This window comes from Carya illinoinensis, chromosome 3 (assembly GCF_018687715.1).
Source record: "Carya illinoinensis cultivar Pawnee chromosome 3, C.illinoinensisPawnee_v1, whole genome shotgun sequence".
NCBI lineage: Eukaryota > Viridiplantae > Streptophyta > Magnoliopsida > Fagales > Juglandaceae > Carya > Carya illinoinensis.
Genome location: NC_056754.1, coordinates 39887951 through 39908730, shown reverse-complemented (window position 1 = coordinate 39908730; position 20780 = coordinate 39887951). Strand labels below are relative to the sequence as shown.

Genomic DNA, 20780 nt, shown 5'->3' with positions numbered 1-20780 from the left:
ATTTTTTCAAATCTTAAAATAAAAATAATATTAAAAAATTATATTTTAACAATATTTTATTCAATTTTTAACTTTCATCTCATCTAATCTCATCTGTATAACCAAATGAGACATTAAAAAGACTCAGCACTTTTTCAAATTCATTTTAGTAGATAATTTATTCAATCATTATTTTTATGTTATTCCATGCAATTTACATACCCATCCTACTCCTTATGCACGCCCAATTATTCCCTTCCATAGAATCACTATTAGACAGGTGCTTACTCCATCCCAGTGGGATAAAAATCCTTATTTACTAAGAAAATCTTCTCAACCTTACAACTTACAGTATTTTGATTATAATGATGATCAGAAAGCATGGATGAAGACCTTTTTTCAACAAAATAAATTAAAGTGTTTTCTCGATGGTGGGAACATAAAACTTTCTCGTCTCTTCACCATTATAGTAAAGCTTTAAAATTTCTTCTTTTGAAAATGATTATCCTCCCACAACAAAAAATTATCTCACTTCCTTTTATTTTTTCTAAAATGCAAATTAAATTAAATTATGAAGTGATTGATACTTCTTGCAAGACCATTCATCTAGTTTCAATAAAATGGTGGAATAAATATAATTATGATAACTGGAGAGAATTGAATATCTGTAAGGGCCCGAATCAATCTGGCCATTGACTAGGCACTCGACCCATTGAATTTGTAAGAACGAGGACTAATCACAGAAGCCCAATTCGTCGATCTAGCCCATTCCCCATACCGACAAGTAACCATTTGAAAAAGCTACATGAGATAAGGGCCATTATCATTTGATTTAAACCTCAAATGTATCCCTTATCCATGAGCTTGAATTCCAAATAGCAGATAAGTTCATTATCTCATAAGCAACGAACTGATCACAAGCCTTATATATACAAAAAGCCCAGGTATGTAGAGGCATTTGATTCCTTAGTATCCAAGAGAATTTACTCAATCACTAATTTAGGCTTTAGAGGCGTTCTCATGAATCCCCCAATCAGTCCTATTCTTTGGTTGCAGGTAATCATGAGTCAGTGGCGATGAAACACGTTGGTTCCAATTGGCATCGTCTGTGGGAACCCTCAAGAAGAAGAATGAGGTAGCAAGAACCTCAAGATCAGAGACCAAGGGCAGATATACATCGGAGAAACCCACCCTTGGGAGAGATACACACGATCGCTGGCAGTTATGTTGGAGGTGGTCCAACTTCCTCAGGAAGAAAGGCATATGCAAGGTGGGCAAGGTATGAAGAAGTTTACAATGTGGAGAGACCTGTCAAACAACTCTAGGTATAGGTGTCTCCCACAATATCTTTTGGGATGCTTTTAGCAATATGGGAATTAGTGTAGATCAACTGTGACCTGTATCGACTACATTAAAAGGGTTCACCAGGGACACAGTACAACCTGTGGGGTCCATCGCATTGCTGGTATCCGTGGGCATGGATCCCCATGTCGACAGAGTTCTTAGTGGTGAAAAGTCGATCGAAATACAATGCAATTATCAGTCAGCCCACACTGAATGCGCTAAAGGCGATTACCTCTATACACCATTTGAAGATGAAATTCCCAACAAAGACAAGAGTGGGTGGGGTGCGTAGCGAGTAGGTCTTGGCCAGAGAATGCTATGTACAAGAATTCAGGCAAGGAGAAAGAGAAGTGAGTGCAGTAGAGTAAAGAGAAGTAGCAAACGTGGCCTTTCCACCGCCACCCCAAGTTTTGATGACTGAAGTAGAAATAAGGGATGAAGACACCTTGAAATAGAGAGAAGCAGATGAACCTCTGGAACTGGTCACTTTTGATTCAATTCATCCAGAGGGTTATGTGAAAATAGGAATCAAGCTAACGAAGGAAGAAAGGCAACAATTGACCAATCTCCTCCTAAAGTAGAAAGACGTGTTCACATGGAGTCACAAGGATATGCTCGAAATAAGCGAGGGGGTTATTGAGCACAAGTTGAGTGTAGACCCAAAAGTATGCCCAGTCAAACAAAAGAAGAGGAATTTCTGTACTGAGAAGTGCGAAGCAATAGCAGAAGAAATAGACAGGTTATTGGCGGTTGGATTCATTAGAGAAGCACATTACCCCAAATGGTTGTCAAATGTAGTGTTGCTGAATAAATCCAATGGAAAGTGGTGAATATGAGTAGATTTCATGGATCTCAACAAAGCCTGCCCAAAGGACAATTTTTCACTCACATACATAAATTTGATAGTGGATGCGATAGCAGGACATGAAGTGCTGAGTTTTATGGATGCCTATTCAGGATATAACCAAATCAAGATGAATGAAGCCGACTAGGAGAAAACCGCTTTTATAACAAATAAAGGGCTTTATTGCTATAAAGCAATGCCCTTTGGTTTGAAGAATGCTGGGCAACATATCAGAGGTTAGTAAACAAGATGTTCAAGAATCAGATCAGGATGAACATGGAGGTGTACATCGATGATCTGCTAGTAAAAAGCATGGAGTTTACCTAGCATATAGAAGACCTTAGGGAAGCCTTTTAAGTTTTGCGATAATATCGGATGAAACTCAACCCGACCAAGTGTGCTTTCGAAGTACAGGTGGGAAGTTCTTTAGGTTTATGTGTCGGCCAGAGGTATTGAGGCCAATCTCAAGAAGCTGTGGGCAATTATTGAGATGAAATTGCCAACGAATTTAAACGAGTTACAAAAGTTGGTGGGAGAATAGCGGCCCTCAACAAGTTTGTGTCCCAGTCAATGAACAAATGTCTCCCTTTCTTTCAAGTACTTAAAAGCTCATGATTGGGATGTCAAGTGCAAAGAGGCATTTAAGTATTTAAAACAATACCTGGCCCACCTACCATTGCTTAGTCAAACAAAACAATGAGAACCTATGTCACTATATCTAGCTATGACCCTAGACGCCGTATTAGCGGCATTAGTAACAGAAGAGGGGAAGGAACAAAAGCCAGTATATTATGTAAGTATGGCCTTGAGAGGAGCTATAACCAGATATCCAAAGATCGAGCTGGTCGTCTTCACCATAGTAATAGTAGCTCGACAATTACGATCTTACTTCTAGGCCTAACCCGATAAGAGTTGTTACTTCGTTGTCTCTACAAAAGATACTACAGAAGCCCAATACTTTTGGTTGATTAGTCAAATGGTCCATTAAACTCAATGAGTATGACATTTGTTATGTACCCAAAAATGCCGTGAAAGGGCAAATCCTGGCTAATTTTGTAGTAGAATGTTCAAATTTCTAAGTGGAGGTCCCCAAGTCACCTGAGAAGAAACCATGGCGAGTATATGTGGGTGGGTCATCTTGTCGAGTAAGAGGAGGTGTTGGTGTGTATATGGTGTCGGATGACAAAATAAATCACACCACGCCATACGATTAAACTTCAAGATGACTAACAATGAAGCTGAATATGAAACGGTGCTCACGAGGTTAGCAATAGTGAAAATATATGGAGGCGAGGAGATAGTAATGAAAGCCGATTTGCGATGAGCTTGTCAAGCAAGAACTAGAGGACCTTTGTGGGTCTGGAACTCCAAAGGAAACATTAGCAAAACTTCCTTGGGTAGGATTTTCCACAGCTAACTTAGAGGGAATAAAGACAGGAACGATCACGGGCACCTCTCCTCATGAACCCGAAAGCACCCTTATCATCACCTCCCGTAGGGGGGGATTGATCAACTAAAAAAATCCTCCTCGCCTGTCTTGAGAAGGTCCATCACCTTCGGTAGGAGAGATCCTGAAAGGTGATGAAGGAATCGATACCTTACTCCCACTCGCCACAAAAATAGTCAACGCCATAAATATAGTTGGAAAGTTAAAGGGCAAATCGGGAGTAACTCCACCAGAAACAATAGAAGCAAGGGGCGAATCAAATATTGTTACTGTCTCTTCAACATGTTCGGGCCAAGGAGACCCCACAAGGGCATCAAAAGAAGGAAAAGTTGGCTCCCCTGACGAGGGTCCAACAAGTAAATCGGGGTTCAAGAGGGTAATGTCCTCACCCTCCTCAAGATGAACTTTATCACCTTCATGACATGTGACACTAGTCAAAGCAGGCAAAGAGCATGTGATTTTGCTAAGATTCCTTTAGAAGCAACTCTGGCAGCAGCCTCATCAGCAGCAACCTCAGCGACTAACACTATCTCAAGATCCTCCTCGGCCATGGCCATAACATCTTCAAGGGAAAGAATCGGGGGTGCCACAAAGGTAGTCAGTCCCTCATGAGTACTCGGTTGCACCTAAGGAGCAACAAACCTAGCACCACCGCTCGCCTGAGGAGAAGGTGAGGAGCCAAATCTCATCGAATCAAGCTCAAGCTCATGAGTTTTCAACTGCACCTAAGGAGGAATTGACTTGACACCACTGCTCACCTAAAAAGGAGGTGAGGAGCTAAGCTTCGTTGAGCTAGGCTCATCCGAACGAGAGGAAATGCGAGCCTTCTTATTCTTCTTCTTTTTTTTCCACTAGCATTAGGTCAGGACTTCCTTTTCAAGTCGCTCGTTGGTGAAGGGGCACCTAAAAATTCATGACCCAATATGTGGGCCAGGCTAGGCACCATCACAAACTCTCGATATTACTGGGGGTCAAAATAGAGTCTAAAAAACACAACTTGGGATTATTCTGAACTCAAGTCTTCACCAACTACACATGAGCCTCTTCAGGAGGGGTAAGAAGCACTTCAAAATCATCCTCATCGAGAACAGGGGACCAACAAGTTCTAAGGGGAAACTCTCGATCGGGAGCTTCATCTGTGGGAAATTCCTAACACGTACTAGAAATGAAGAAAAACTTATTAGCCCAATCTTTGGCGTGGGAATACTTGCATTACAATTCAACCTGTTTGCTATGGGACCTAAAACTGCAAAGTTTACCCTCCAAATGCCTAAACCCGTGAAGTGATCAGAATTCACAAGCTGTTAAATCAGGTTATTCATCGCTCATGGGCTCTAATACCCATCGCCATAAAATGCAACAAGCCATCAGAATTCTCCAAGCATTAGGAACCAATTGGGTTGAGGCAAGTCCCAGGACATCTAATACGTCGTGAACTGGCAGTACGAAGGGTTGATAGAGCCCCATGGTGAACATTGTCAGGTAAAGGGTCACAGAAACAACCATACCTCTTACATCGATAGCCCGCTGTCCTTTGAGAGGTGCCTTTAGAATCGCAAAATCAGGGATGTTGAAATTGTTTCTGGCATTCTCAAGTTCGCAAGGAGATACAATAGAGGACCAACGATAGCCTAGAAAGATGGAAGGCAAAACGTTCCCTCCTCCCCCACTAGAGTTTGCCAGAGTGTCAACTGCTCAGTGGGAGGAATCGTGGGGTGGTGAAGAATCATTACCCTGAGAAGAAGCCAAGGCATTGCCCTAAAAAGAAGAAGAAGCTATTGGGGAAGATTGGGAGCTCGCAGAAAGGAAACAACACTAATAAGAGATCAAAAAATAGAGCAAGAACCTAAGAATGGCAAGAAGTTTGAAAATAGGAGAGAAAAAGATTCAGGAAAAAGGAAGAGTGAAAATGCGAGTCCAAGAGCCTTAAATAGAAGCGACAGTTGAGAAATAAAAGGGCGCGAATACGAAACGATGCCCTGACAATTTCACTCTATTCACGAAACGGCGTTCTGATTGTTAGACTCGATTCAAGAAATGATATCATGATACCGACTCACGAAATGACGAATTGGGTTTAAGTCACATCAAACTACGTTTAATGAGACTTCGCGAGGTAACTGGAGAGTATTAAATATTTGTAAGGGCCCAAATCAATCTAGGCCATCAACTAGGCACTCAGCCTACTGCATTAGTAAGAACAGGGATTAATCACAGAGGCCCAATTTGTGGATCCAACACATCCCCCATATCAACAGGTAATCATTTGAAAGCTATATGGGATAAGGGTTGTTACCATTTGATTTAAACATCAAATGTATCCCTTATCCGCGAGCTTGAATTTCAAATAGTAGATAAGTCCATTATCTCATAAGCAACAAACTGATCACAAGCCTTATATATACAAAAAGCCCAGGTATGTAGAGGCATTTGATTCATTAATATGTAAGAGAATTTACTCGAACGTTGATTTAGGCATTAGAGGCATTCTCACAAACCCCAAAGCTGTTTTATTCTTTAGTTGTAGGTGATCGTGAGTTGGTGGCGTTGAAACACGTCCATAACAATAACATTATTAAAATGTTCTCTCAAAATTTACAAATCTCTTGAAATTCAGATCATGTCTTGATTCCATGCCTGTTTTGATATTTTAAAAAATATTTGTTGTATGCATATTAATTATAAATATATAACATAAATAAAAATATTGTTTCATACCTACTTATGAATGTTTTATTTATTGTCCAAGTTTATGTCCATTTAATAGTATGTATTCTCATAGAAGGTATTGTTTGTTTTTAAAACTTCTCTCAATTCATTTTATTTAATCATTACAATTTTTCTAAATTTCTATATAAAATAAAATAAACAATTCAACTTTTTTAAATTTAAAAATAAAAAGAATATTAAAAAAATATATTTTAATAATATCTTATTCAATTTTTAACTCATTTAATTCCATCTCATCTACAAAAAAACAGATTAAACAAAATTTGATGATCTTTTGAGTTGAAGTTATTGAAATTTTAGATAATATATATTTAAGTTAGTGGTACCTATCTCTATTCTCTGTAGTGAGATATTGATTATAATTACAAAAAATGAAAATACTAATTATTACTGTTGAAGGATTACAAATTAACTTTTTCTTTTGTAAGGGCGGCTTGAGATTTAGCAGTCAAACCAGAAGGATTTCGAGCTCGACAACATTGCTGCAACTGTCTGCGGACACCCTTCGCGTTCCACTCCTCCTCCGATCTTCTCTCAGGTTTACTCTCTAAATCCGAAATCTCTCAAAATCTAACCCTAATCTAATCCCTTTCTATTATTGCTCTACTGCTTCTATAGCCCTTTGCTAGGCCATCCCAAATTTTATAGGATTAGACTTCCATTATCTCTGTTACCCCGTCTTTTGCGTTTCATTCCTGCTTGGATCCTTTTTGGTTTAATACTTGAATTTCTTGTTTGTTGCACAGGATTTTAAATCCAGGGCGACTTTGAGCTCAGCGATCAAGCTCTAAGTTTTCAAATCCTTATCACCTATTGAACAGGTTGGGTTTCTGCTTGGAAAAAGAGGAATTGGCTAGTCTTATTAGGGTTCTTTTATGTATATGTTTATGTATATGAGCTCGTATAGCTCATTGAGGTTACGCGGTAGCTCCTGGATGTGAATCATTTGGGGATTGTTCAAAAGGCTTATTTGTATTTAGGCCTAATGTATATCAACTAGCTTATGGTATCTGTTAGTTGTGGGGTTACTTTTCGTTTTGGGGGGGTGGGGGGGGTCGGTGCATTGCCTGGTGTTTGGTTTCTGAGAAAATGGAGGAAATGGTAGAGAGGGATCTGAGATTCGCTTGTTTGTTGTGATAGGATGAATCAAGACGACCATTTTTTCTTGTTGGGTCTTCCATGGATTCACAATGGTACTCGTTTGCTCAAAATATCTTTTGGCTACTGAAAATTTGACGAAAATCCAAAGGAAGCCCTGAATTTTATGTTTTATTTTGCCTTTTGTTACAGGGAGTGGAGGTAAGGAAACGCAATTTAAATTGGTATTCTACTATGCACATTTTGCCTGCTATTTGGTTTATATTAATACTGAGGACAACGAGTGTTGTAAATTGTAATGGAACACCTTGAATTTTGTATTTGCTGGTGTGATTCTTTGGGTGAAAAGCTGAGTTTTTAAACTTCATCCGGGTCAACAAATTCTACTGTTGAGCTTTGTCAAAGGACAGGAAGTAGAAGAGATTTATCATTAATTGAAAGTAATGGTTAGAGCCCCTTGACTATCAATGACTGGCTTTTTTTAACCAGATTCATTCGGTCCGGCATAACAACTATATACAAGTTGTTTTAGATAGAAGGTCTCGATGGCTGCTTCAGAGGAGAATAGCGCTTTGTTTCCAATTTTTATTCTGACAATAATGGCCCTGCCATTGGTGCCATATACAATTATGAAGTTATGCCGAGCTGCCTCAAAGAAAACAAAGAGTATACACTGCCACTGCTCTGAATGTTCTCGTTCGGGGAAGTACCGCAAATCTATATTTAAGCGTGTGAGTTGCCTCATCGTCCCTTAGATGTATCCTCAATTTTTTATCACATGACTGGTCATATTATTTGATCTAACCATCGTGTTGATACTGGCTATCTTGCAGATTTCAAACTTCTCGACTTATAGTAATTTGACTCTGATACTGCTTTGGGTTGTCATGATTATCCTGGTTTATTACATTAAAAATATGAGCCGCGAGGTAATTATTTTAATTAAAACTTGAGCATTAGTTTTCAAAATCTGAGCATTAGTTTAAAACATGGCTGTACGACTTCCGTGTAGTGTTATAATCTATTCAGTTACTTGCTATTTTTCATGATTGTCAATTTTGTATAGGATCTTGTAGCCACATGCTTTGATTCTTGAATGTTACCTCACCTTGAAATTCTTTTTTGGGGGGAGTTTGTGCTCAGATTCAAGTTTTTGAGCCTTTCAGTATTCTTGGATTAGACTCTGGAGCTTCCGATTCAGAAATAAAGAAAGCATATAGAAGACTATCTATTCAATACCATCCTGATAAAAACCCAGATCCAGGTTGAAGGATTTTTAGTTCTTCGGTTTATATTTTCAGACATTTGTTCCATTGAGAAGATGGCTCAGTTCAAATCCCATGCATGCTAATACTATATTTTTTTGGTTTTTTGTTTTTTTTCAGAGGCCCACAAGTATTTTGTGGAGTCTATATCAAAGGCTTATCAGGCTCTGACAGATCCAATATCACGTGAGAATTTTGAGAAATATGGCCATCCGGATGGTAGGCAGGTATTAATATCTTTACCTTTTTGTGAATTGCATGTGATTGCCCTTTCTTTTATAAGTAAAAGTAAAATCTTATTGATATAAAAAGGCATTGCCAAAGTACACTGGTAGTATACAACAAACATGCCTAATTACATCTAAGTGCTAGTGAGAGATACAAGCAAGTCATGAAGATTGTCTGTATTACAATAATGGCCGAAGCCCAAGAAAGTAAAGTATTGTAAAAAAAGTCACTTCAGTTCATCCAAAGAATGCTCCATGTCTTCAAAGCACCTCTTGTTTCTCTCTAGCCACAAGCACCACATAATGTTCTCCACACTGCAGCAATGTGGGCATTCCCCTTAATTCCAATCCAGCACCTCAGAATATCCCTAACCCTTCCAGGCATAACCCAAGCCACCCCGGTTTGATTAAAGATCTCATTAAATAAACACTGGGCCACCTCGCAATATAACAAAAGATGATTCACGGATTCTCCATCTTTCTTGCACATAAGGCCCCAATCTAAGATGATGAGACCACGTTTTCTCAAATTATCAGAAGTGAGAATCCGCCCAAGAGATGCAGTCCATACAAAGAAAGCAATCTTAGAAGTTACCTTGCACTTCCAAATAGCCGTCCAAGGAAAACTATGATCATTAGAAAAACCTAAGAGAGCCATATAGAAGGAGCACACTGAGAATCTTTTATTTCCACTAGGGTACCAAATCATCCTATCCTCCATCTCATTGCCCATTGACATTGCATATAATGAGTCAAAGAAATCAGCAAACATATCCAACTCCCAATCTTAAGCCGCTCTCGAGAAACTTGCATTCCAACGGACAGCACCATTAGATAATACCACTAAATCAGCCATGGCAGCCTCTTTGTCACAAGAAATTTGGTAGGGCATGGGAAATGCCTGCTTTAGAGTCCTTTTACCACACCAAACATCATGCCAAAAATAAATGCTATTACCTCTTCCAATTGTGAATCTGAAAAACTTGGAGAATCTTCCCCATCCAGCTCTAATGTTTTGCCCTTTACTATTTGTCTAATTGTACTAAAATAGAAGTGGTCAAGTTTTAAAACTATATGTGAATTTTTGTTGGAGCAGGGTTTTCAAATGGGCATAGCTCTGCCTCAGTTCTTGCTAGATATTGATGGGGCATCTGGTGGAATACTTCTACTTTGGATTGTTGGTGTCTGCATTCTTTTGCCTTTAGTGATAGCTGTTGTTTATCTCTCGAGGTCTTCCAAATATACGGGAAATTACGTGATGCATCAAACGCTGTCAGCATATTATTACTTGATGAAACCTTCTTTGGCTCCGAGGTACATGTTTCAATAGTTAGTTGATTTATTTTGTTTACAATCTTAAAATTTATTTCTGTTGAAGTCCATTTGGGTTACATCTGCCAGAATGAATGCTATCTGCATATGGAGATGATTTTCCTGTACATTATTAGGTAAAAGATATAGGCATGCTTGCAGTAGGATGCTAGAACTGGGTAAGTTTTTTAAAGCATAAACATCTATTTTTTTTAACCCTTAGGGGCCTTGGTATTGGTGGTATGTTCCCTCTTAAGTCTAAGGTTCAGACCCTTGGGCGCAAACAATTTCTAGGCGCTACATCCCATTCGTGAAAATCCAATAATTTACCTATTTTGTGTGATGGGGATGCATTACACGGGTCCAGGGTTTAACTGGGTTAAAGACAGGTAATTGAGAAGAAATATGATGGCTTATGGGGTGGTTGGTGCACTAGAGAAGTTAGAGGGGCCTATGGAGTAGGGTTGTGGAAACACATTAGAAGAGGCAGGGGGGTGTTTAACCACTTTGTTAAGCTTCAGGTGGGCGAAGGATCTAAGATAAAATTCTGGAGAGACGTATGTTGTGGTGATAGCACATTAAAAGATCTGTATCCTAGCCTTTTCCAGTTGGCAAGTGAAAAGGAAGTCTCAGTGGCAAATGTTATGGAATTATCGGGGGGACGGATTACTTGGATCATTAATTTCAGTAGGGCAGTACAGGACTGGGAGATAAGTAGCATTGCAGATTTCTACAGTTTCATTTACTCCATAAGACTAAACAGCCAGCAAGAGGATGCCATGTGGTGGATTCCAGCAAGTAAAGTTATTTTCTCCGTTCGATCCTTCTATAAAGCCCTCACACCTAAGCTTCATACCGAGTTCCCTTGGAGGAAGATATGGAGTCACAAGGCACCAACCAAAGCCTCGTTCTTTGTTTGGACAGCCTCCTTTGGTAAGATCCTTACCATTGAGAACTTGAGGAAAAGAGGGATCATTATCACAGACTTGTGTTGCATTTGTAAAGGAGGAGGTGAGTCGGTTGATCATCTACTACTGCATTGTGAAATAGCATGGTTTCTATAGAATGAGGTTTTCACTTAATTGGTGATGGCCTGGGTGATGCCTAAAACCGTGGAGACAATGTTGGCTAGCTGGCCAAGCATAAGAGGCAGACAACAAATTAAAGCTATGTGGAAGATGATCCCTATATGCATTATGTGGTGTTTGTGGAGGGAGCGTAATGAGCGGATTTTCAAAGACCAAGAAAGATCACTGGAGGAGCTCAAACTTTTATTTTTTAGAACTCTTTGTAGATGGGCCATAGCTATAGATTTTAATGGTTTGGCCTTTCAAGATTTCCTTGCCTCTAATGTGCCTACTTAGGTGGGGCATCAGAGTTGTAATTCAGGCTTTGCCTTTCTTTGATCAATAAAATTGTTTATTTATCAAAAAAAAAAAAACTGGGTTAAAGACATGTTGCATTTGCACGGTCTGGGATTCATCTTCATCAAAAAAGAAAAAGAAAAAAGAATTGGGCGAGTGGTGAGTAACATATACTCCACATGCCCGTGCACGCACAAACACAGTTCATGTTTCTTAACATTTGGAAGATAACACCTTTCTTCCAACTAAACCAAAAGTATACTCTGATTGGCATTACCTTGTACATAATACTGACATGCTTAGTACAAAGGGTTTTAGTGGCTCATTGATGTTCTAAGCAACCACAATATGACACTAAAATGATTAATTGGAAGCATTGGTGATCCCTGTATTTTTCTTTCCTCTTATTCATACATATTTCTGAATCTGCTGCATATTGACCTGTAATCTTTGTTTTGGTTTTCTGTCATTCTAATATCAACTGTTTATTTCACAGCAAAGTCATGGATGTATTTATAAAGGCTGCTGAATATATGGAAATTCCAGTTCGTAGGACTGATGATGAGCCCCTCCAGAAGGTTTTCATGTTGGTCAGGAGTGAGTTGAATCTGGACCTTAAAAATATTAAGCAAGAGCAAGCAAAGTTTTGGAAGCAGCTTCCATCACTAGTTAAGGTACTTTCTGTGTCAAGATTTTGCTGTATTAACCAATTAAGTTGTATTTTAATGGATTTTTGAAATTCTTATATGATTGTTTCTTCTTTCTTTTCTATTCAGACAGAATTGCTAATTCAGGCTCAATTAACTCGTGAATCAGCAACCTTGCCTCCATCATTGCAAGGTGATTTCAGACGGGTGCTAGAACTTGCGCCTCGCCTTCTTGAAGAATTAATGAAGGTTATTTCTATTTCCTCTGTTACACTTTTCGAGATTTATAAGAGCAGTGCTAATTGCATTCTTTTATAAGTACTGCTGATTGCATTTAACACTGATATCTCCCGTATATCTGGCTGTTACCTGTTAATGATTGAATCTGTTGGAATGCTTCTTTGTTTGATTTGGTTGTCTAAGGTAGAAAGGAAGTCAAGTTTCATACTTATCAGAAAAAAAGGAAGTCAAGTGTCATGTTCTCAAAGTTGTTCTTTTTTTTCTTTCATTGATGGGGAGTTCATTTTTTCCCTCAAAATGTAAGTTCTGTTTAAGCTATAAATGTGTGAATAATGGAAAAATAAATGTGTGAACAATGGAGTTTTTTAGGGCGATTATGTAGATTTCAGTTCTCAAAAGCACTCTGAATATTTTCTTGCAGTCTTTTGTTGGAGTATCCCATAGTTTCTCAAAACGTAATAGAACAGAATGTAAAGTGGCTTGTCATTTATTGTTTATATTTTTAACAACTAATCTGCAGGTTTATCCAGTTGTACTTGGTTTAACAAAATATAGAATGTCATTTTTAATATATTTTTTCTTTGTTCGGTGGGTTCTTTTTTGGAGGGTGTTGAGGGTCGGGTTATGGAAATTATATAGAAGAGTTATAGAGTCTTCGTAAAAGCAATATTTAGTAACAAAAAGGTGCTATTATTCTACCTAAAAGTAATATAAGCAATGGAATTTGCTACATATATTTTGTTTGGAAGCATATCCACTCTCGATATCACCAGAGCACTGTAACATAAACATGATTTCATAACTTAAGGCCCCATGATCAATTCTTGCTGTATAGGCCAGGTCTAGTTCATAACCATAATTCTAGTACATGCATAAATTTAAATGGCAAGATACTGTTGTCTTGGTAAAGAAACAACTAATGTACTTATAAAAAAAATGGAGGAATAAATATTTCTTTGATTGTATAGGTAGATCATATATCACGCAATTGTATCTAGTTGGATCCAAAAGCCTACTACAAAAACCCTCAAGAATGTGCCTACACTTTATTTTAGCTTCTTGTCCTCTATGTTAGCGTCCTCTATAAAATAAAAATTGTATAGATGGGAAATGAGTCTTTGGCCCTTTTAAGTAAACAGAAAAAGTGAGAATTCAAATGATAAGAGCCTTGTTTTAATCCATGAAGATAAAACTCTTTTAGTACAGGCACCGGGGGCCTATGCACCCCGGGATTTGTCGGGACACTGTTCCTAGACACACGGTGCCAATCAAAAAAATAATAACAAACTCAAACGCAATAGTGGAGCATAGTTATCATTACAAGAAAATAGAATTGCATCATAATCATTTTTTTTTATAGGTAGCATTATTTCATAATCATTTTATCCAATCAAAAAATATAATCATTTTCTAACATGAATTTTCTTAAACATATCATGTTAAGCATCATATCGTCTTACTCAAAATATCTCATAGATCTTTTTGTTTAGACCAATCATTTCTTCTTAATTTTGCAATATTATAGTTCTTTTTTTAGCCACATTAGTACAATTTAACCCTTGAATCATTGATTTTGATGAAACACATAGGTCGTTCATAGCCCATGGTCATAGACAAAGATGGATGAAACATATTGGAAATGCTATTTGCTCAATCTTTACTTCTTGGTTGGAACATTTGAATAGGGAGTCCTAGGTGATAGCCCACACCATATTATGCAGTTGTGTCGTGCTATCCTATAATCGTCCATAACACTCAAGGGAAGCCCATGCCACATTTGGGCTCTACTCAAAAGGACTAGTCGATAATACAATTGGAGTCATATTGGAATCATTATTACAAGCAAAAACGTATTCGTTCCAAGTAATGTGGGATCTCATATACCATCTATACTCATCACATGGTATAGGGTATCACAATCTCTCCCCATCAAATTTCTAAAGTTTTCATCGAGTTATTCCATCATAGGTTACACAGCTCAAGTCTCACACTTTTGGTTGGGATAGGCTTCGATACTATTTGTAACACTCCAAAGGAGGCCTAATTCATATATATACGTCATAGTCAATGGTACAACTGGAGTCCCATTAGAATCATTATAAAGAGTAAGAATTTCTTCCTCCCAAGTAACATGGGATCTTATACGTCAGCTACACTCATCATTCAATATGGAGTATTACAACTATCACCACTATTTCCTTTCATTTCATGACATTTGTGTCATCTCGAACTGTGAGCCATGCGTCAAGCCATCATAAAAATTCCTTCATTTCATAACAGATCACAATTTTGTTAGATAAACATAACATAAATATATATATTTTACATGTATATAACATATTTAACAAATAGACTCTTATCATGTAATTAAAACATGTTTTATATATTTTTGCTTATAAAAAAAAAATATATATATATATATACATACAATTAAAACATTTAATTAAAACATGTCAACTCATTCATAATAAAGTATCAAATTTGGTTGCAAGTTTGTCATGAATTAAAACTTAATTAATGCATATCAAAATATCCATTCGGTTGCAGTTTATCATATGATAAAACTATCCTTTCCTGGGTACTAAATATTAGTTTAGCTTCAATATATCACATTAATAAAAAAACATCATTTCATGCATACTAAAAATTGCCATTTAATAGCTATTTACTGAAATATAAAACTAAAAAATTAAAAGAAAATTTTGGTCTACCAATGTTAACATAATACATGTGGCCAAATCACATGCTGTTATGTTTCAATTTTATTTTAAAAAAAATTAAAATATGATGGAAAAGTTAATGGAAGTTCCTCTTTCTGCTATACTCATTCCACAAGGGTTGCATAGAAAAATGTACAAGGTCTTAAACCTAAGTATCCCATAGGGCAGAGTGTTTGACCAAAATTTCCTTCTGAAAATGCCTATTTGATTCATATTATTCGATTAGTAGAACTCTACAATTTATGCATACTAAAAATAATCATTTAATGGAAATTTATTGAGATATATGTCTACAATTCATAAAAAATCCATCTAATCACACCATATTATGCAAGTAAATTTAACCCCATGAGAGGGGAGCCTTATGGAAAGGGGTGATTGAAACGAAATATGGTAGTGAGCCGGGGGGGGAGGGGGGGGTTGGTGGTGTTCTAAAGAGGGCAGGGGGGCTTATGGAGTGGGGCTATGGAAGTATGTATGGAAAGGCTGGTGCTCCTTTGTTAGTAATACTCGATTGTGTGTGGGGGATTGTAGTAGGATCAGCTTTTGGAAGGATGTGTGGGTGGGAGACACGGCCTTGAAGGAAGTTTATCACACAATTTTCAATATTGCAAGGGAAAAAGAAGCAATGGTGGCTGATTTGGGGGTAATCAATCAAGGTTCTTAGGAGTGGAACATTAGCCTTACTAGGGATGCCCATGACTGGGAAGTGACTGTTTGGGTGGAGTTTTTGAACTTGCTGTACAACACTTATATTGCTGCCACAAGAGAAGACTTGCTGGAATGGAGACCCTCTAGGAAAGGGAAGTTCTCAGTACACTCCTTTTATGACTCTATTACCTTAAAACAAAGGCACAACTTCCCTTGGAAGAACATCTAGAGGAGTAAAGCACCAACCAAGGCTGCATTCTTTGCCTAGACAGCAGCTCTAGGGAAGATTTTGACATAGATAATCTTAGACGACGTGGCCTTATAATCACAAATTGGTGCTGTTTGTGCAAAAATAGTGGTGAAATGGCGGACCATCTACTTTTACATTGTGATTTTACTCAAGATATTTGGAACTACTTTTTCAGCAGACTGGGAATAGCATGGGTAATGCCAGGCAAAGTGGTTGAACTGTTGGCCAGCTGGAGAGGGATCACTGGGACACCTCAGATTGCAAGCGTGTGGAAAATGTTTCGTTTATGTATTTTTTGGTGTATATGGTGTGAAAGAAATGAGAGGCATTTCGAGGATAATGAACGCTCTTTAAATGAGTTTAGGAGTTTTCTGGAAGACTTTTTTTTTGTGGGTCATCTCATTAGATTTGAATGGTCTCCAGCTTCCATGATTTCCTTGTAACTGTTTCTGGTTCTTAAATAGGTATAGTCACATGTATACTTTCAGTGTACCTAGGCTTTGCCTATCTTTATATCAATGAGATAACTTATTACTCATAAAAAAAAATAAAAAATAAAATAAAATAAAATTAACCCCATTTTGGAGTTCATTTTCTTACCTTGTTCACCATCAATTTTCTTATTCTCCATCAATTTTATTTTTAACACCTTGGGCATCGGTTGATTTTTTTTTTCTTTGTTAATTGGTGTTTTTCCTTAATTCACAACTTTTATTTTTTAAAATTACTAAAAGTTAATCTTCACTAAAAGTTAAAACTCTTTTTCTTCTTCCTCATCTCACTCACTCAATTGCTTCCCCCCACCTCTCTCTCCCGTTTTGTGGTGTGTGAAAATGGGGAGGGGAAAATTTGTGTAGATTGAAGAAAATGGGGAAGGGGTTAGCTTTGGATTATAAGGGGGAAGGCCATGCTGCTGACAGAATTGTTTTTCGGTGGGAGTGGGTGCTGCACCTAAACTTCCATTTTTTTTTTTTCTCTCTTTTTTTGTTTTATTATTATTGTTATTTTTTTCTATGACTGCACCTAGCTCCCAAGCAGGCTATAATACAGAAATAGCCATGGAATGACTATCAGATAAGTGGTGCAGCATTTCCATGGTGAATGCAAGAAACATCTCAGCCCCACATTAGGGGTATGGATAACCCAGTAGTGGGTAGATTATAAAGGTAGTCATCGGTGCTAAATTCCACATTTTCTCCATACGAGGTGAAACATAGCTTTACAAGTGATTCTAGGGAACCTTCAAATGCCTTTTTAGGATTATTATGTAGATGTTGCTAGCTCTTTCCTTAAGTCATTACATTACATATGGTATTAGAGGTACCTAGTAAGGCAAGTCATGTGATACTGGGCCACTGCATGACATGACCCGAAGAGGACGTTGGGAATTTTAGAGAGGAGAGGAGAGAAAAGGAAAAGGGGGGGGGGGGGGGGAGTTTGTAACACCTCAGCCCCTCATCGGCAGTATGAATAATCCACATACAGTTGGCAAGTTATAAAAGTAGTTATGGGTGTTAAATCCCACATTAGCTACTTCTAGCATAGATGTGGCTAGCACCTTCAGTATGATAATCCACATATAGTTGGCAAGTTATAAAAGTAGTTATGGGTGTTAAATCCCACATTAGCTACTTACTAGGTAAGGCTAGGCTTCAGATTGATTAACCTGTTTGGTGTTATAGCGTAGATGGGAGTATTATGGACATATTTGAAATATGTTAACGTTTACATTTAAAGGAGATTATATTATAGTCAAGGCAGGGATGTTAAGATATAAACATAAGAAATGTAACAGAGAAAAACTATGAGTGATTGAATTAGAAGATGCAGTTTTTAATGATAGACAAAGGTTGCAAGTACACTCTTACAGGTTTGGCATAGGATCCTTCATTTGAGATTCAGATTACTTTGTTATGCTACTTTTGTCTTTGACAGTTCATGTTCCATTGCTATAAAGTGACAGTTAGACTATGGTCAATTTCTTCTCTCTGCAGATGGCAGTTATACCACGCACTGCTCAGGGGCATGGATGGCTGAGGCCTGCAATTGGTGTAGTCGAGCTTTCACAATGCATCATTCAGGTGAGATGTGTGTTGAGGACATTGTTTTAATCTTTTTGACACATTCCAAAGTTATATGGAATGTTTGGGAGGATCGGATGTGACTTTCTTAGCTTGTGTATTATCTAGAAGCTAGTAGCTGGCACCTTACAAACTACGTCTCCATACATCGAAAGTGATTCTTTTATGTTTAAAGCTTGTCAGCATCTCTCTCTGTCAAAGCATGGATGGTGTTTCTTCCGCTATAGAGCCCACTTAATTTCCTCAGTATTATTCCAAATTAGTTTTGAAGAATTTCAATAATATATTGAGTGGAAAATAATACCTTCTGAGTTCCTAGTCTACATTCCCTGTAATTTTTGACTGTACTTGCGTATTTTCCAGTCAGGTACTCAAATATCAGCAAGTTCCGTTATATTTTTATCTCATTATTGTTTGTTAAAGCTTGTTGCTGCGTGGATACCTTCATTTTCAGGAAAATACACAAACACTCAAACTACCATCCAATCTGCTATTACTCCCAAATTATCAATTTTAGTGGCACCCGCTCAACTGACAAAAAGATTGTAACCTACTTCTTAAGAACTTTGATATAAATATCCTTGATTAAAAAAAAAAAAAAATTAGAAATTAAAAAAATCTAAAAGACAAATAATAATAATAATAATAATATTTAATTTTTTTGTAAATAATATTTTAATATTTCAAAAATATTTATTGCAATTACTTCTTTTATTCTTAAAAGAATATTTCTAAAAAAATATATTTTTTGACTTAATAGGTTATTTTGTCCTTTTTAAGAGTTTTATTTTAAAGGGAGAAAGGGTTACTTTGAAAATTTTTTGGTAGTTTGGGGGATTTGGGGAATGATTGCTGAAGGTGATGGTTTTTTATGGTGACTGTACATTGGGTAGTAGTTTGAGGGGGTTTGTGCATCCCAAGTATTTAATAACTAAACTTTGTTTGATTAGTAAAACAAACGTAATGACTAAACAAAAGTGCTTTGCAACAAAAAATGATGGATTCCCTTTGATGAATGGGCAACACTTATTTATATCTTTTCCTAGTTCATTGCTCACAGTAGGATTCCTTATATTGTTTGGCATGATGCAGGCTGTTCCTCTCAGTGCAAAGAAGGCAACTGGTGGATCTGCTGAAGGCATTGCACCCTTTCTGCAGCTGCCACATTTCAGTGAGGCTGTTACAAAAAAGATGGCACGCAAAGTAAGCAGATAAAATCCCTCTCTAGTATCATGTTGAGTTAGAGTAGTTAACCTGCCTCCTGTGTAGCTTTTGATGGTGGAACCACAACTTTATCTGATGGCTGCCCTTGTTTACCTTGTAGTTTGTATATCTGTATATTTTCTTCTTATCTTGTATTTGAACTCCTATAAGTTTTCTAAACCCATCTAATTAGTGTTTGAAAATACAAATCTGATGAAGTTTTGGAATGGATTTTGCATGACATTGAATCCTGATAATGATCAAAATGGGGCATTTAACATATTGTTTGTTTGAGTGATGAATACATCCAGTGCTTCCCCTTCCCCCTCCCACCCTGAAAAAGACTCACTCCCCATATTCATCTTCTCTGGATATATTTTAAAAGCTTTTTTATTCTTCATTTGCAGAAGGTAAGAACATTTCAGGAGCTTCGGGACATGAGTTTGCCCGAACGTGCTGAGCTGCTTGCTCAGATAGCTGGATTCTCGCCTGACTGTGTACAAGATGTTGAGATGGTGCTGGAAATGATGCCTTCTATAACAATTGAAGTCGCATGTGAGACTGAAGGTGAAGATGGTATACAAGAGGGTGACATTGTCACGGTCCAAGCTTGGGTAACACTCAAACGTGCTAACGGCCTTATAGGTGCCCTTCCCCATGCCCCTAATTATCCATTTCACAAGGAAGAGAACTTCTGGTTTTTGCTTGCAGACCCTGTTTCAAATAACGTGTGGTTTTCCCAGAAGGTTAGTTTTATGGATGAAGCTGCAGCTATAGCTGCCGCTTCAAAGTCAATTGAGGACTCAATGGAAGGATCAGGAGCAAGTGTAAAGGAGACCGGTGTGGCAGTAAGAGAGGCAGTTGAGAAGGTGAAGGCTGGGTCTAGACTTGTGATGGGCAAGTTCCAAGCCCCAGCAGAGGGTAATTACAATTTGACTTGTTACTGCTTGTGTGACACATGGATAGGCTGTGACAGAAAGATGAATTTCAAACTGAAGATTTTGAAACGGACAAGGGCTGGCAGCCGAGGTGGCCTTGTTGCAGAAGAGGGACCGATCGCAGAGGATGGAGTTGAAGAGGAAGAGGAGAATGAAGAAGAAGAATATGATGATTACGAGAGTGAGTACAGTGAAGACGAGGTGGATGGACAAGATGCTAAAAAGAAAGGCCCTGCTGCTGCCAATGGCACCGTCCATAAAGAAGGCTCGAGCTCAGAAGGTTCAGGCACAGATGACGAGTGAAACACAATTTTATTTTATTAGTAACGAAAATAAACTTAATTTTTTGCTACTCTGATCTTTGGAAAAACTTTACCACCTTTAACAGTACAGTGAGTCATTTTATACTTGAAGGAACTCGTTACGAGTTTGTTTCCCCCA

At 37.8% G+C, this 20780-nt stretch overlaps 1 protein-coding gene across 3 annotated transcripts; it reads left to right on the top strand.

The window, feature by feature from the left end:
- The first annotated feature begins 6725 nt into the window (after positions 1-6725).
- On the top strand, positions 6726-20780 carry LOC122304221 (dnaJ protein ERDJ2A-like). Of its 3 annotated transcripts, XM_043116339.1 has the most exons (14): positions 6726-6882; positions 7091-7165; positions 7485-7537; positions 7635-7643; positions 7932-8173; positions 8276-8371; positions 8586-8706; positions 8828-8934; positions 10031-10248; positions 12106-12283; positions 12386-12505; positions 18112-18198; positions 19291-19401; positions 19809-20780. In XM_043116339.1, exons 5-14 carry the CDS (start codon positions 7988-7990, stop codon positions 20640-20642), a joined length of 2058 nt encoding a protein of 685 aa, XP_042972273.1. In that variant the 5' UTR covers positions 6726-6882; positions 7091-7165; positions 7485-7537; positions 7635-7643; positions 7932-7987; the 3' UTR covers positions 20643-20780. The 3 variants fall into 3 exon arrangements, with proteins under 3 accessions (XP_042972273.1, XP_042972272.1, XP_042972271.1); XM_043116338.1 differs by having other exon boundaries at positions 7485-7643; XM_043116337.1 differs by lacking the exons at positions 7485-7537; positions 7635-7643.

Bases quoted from the DNA above. Each gene is read 5' to 3' on its own strand.
- LOC122304221 (XM_043116337.1), top strand. From the start codon at position 7,988: ATGGCTGCTTCAGAGGAGAATAGCGCTTTGTTTCCAATTTTTATTCTG. The intron at 8,707-8,827 runs GTTGAAGGATTT...GTTTTTTTTCAG, and splicing joins TGATAAAAACCCAGATCCAG to AGGCCCACAAGTATTTTGTG. The intron at 12,284-12,385 runs GTACTTTCTGTG...TTTTCTATTCAG, and splicing joins AGCTTCCATCACTAGTTAAG to ACAGAATTGCTAATTCAGGC.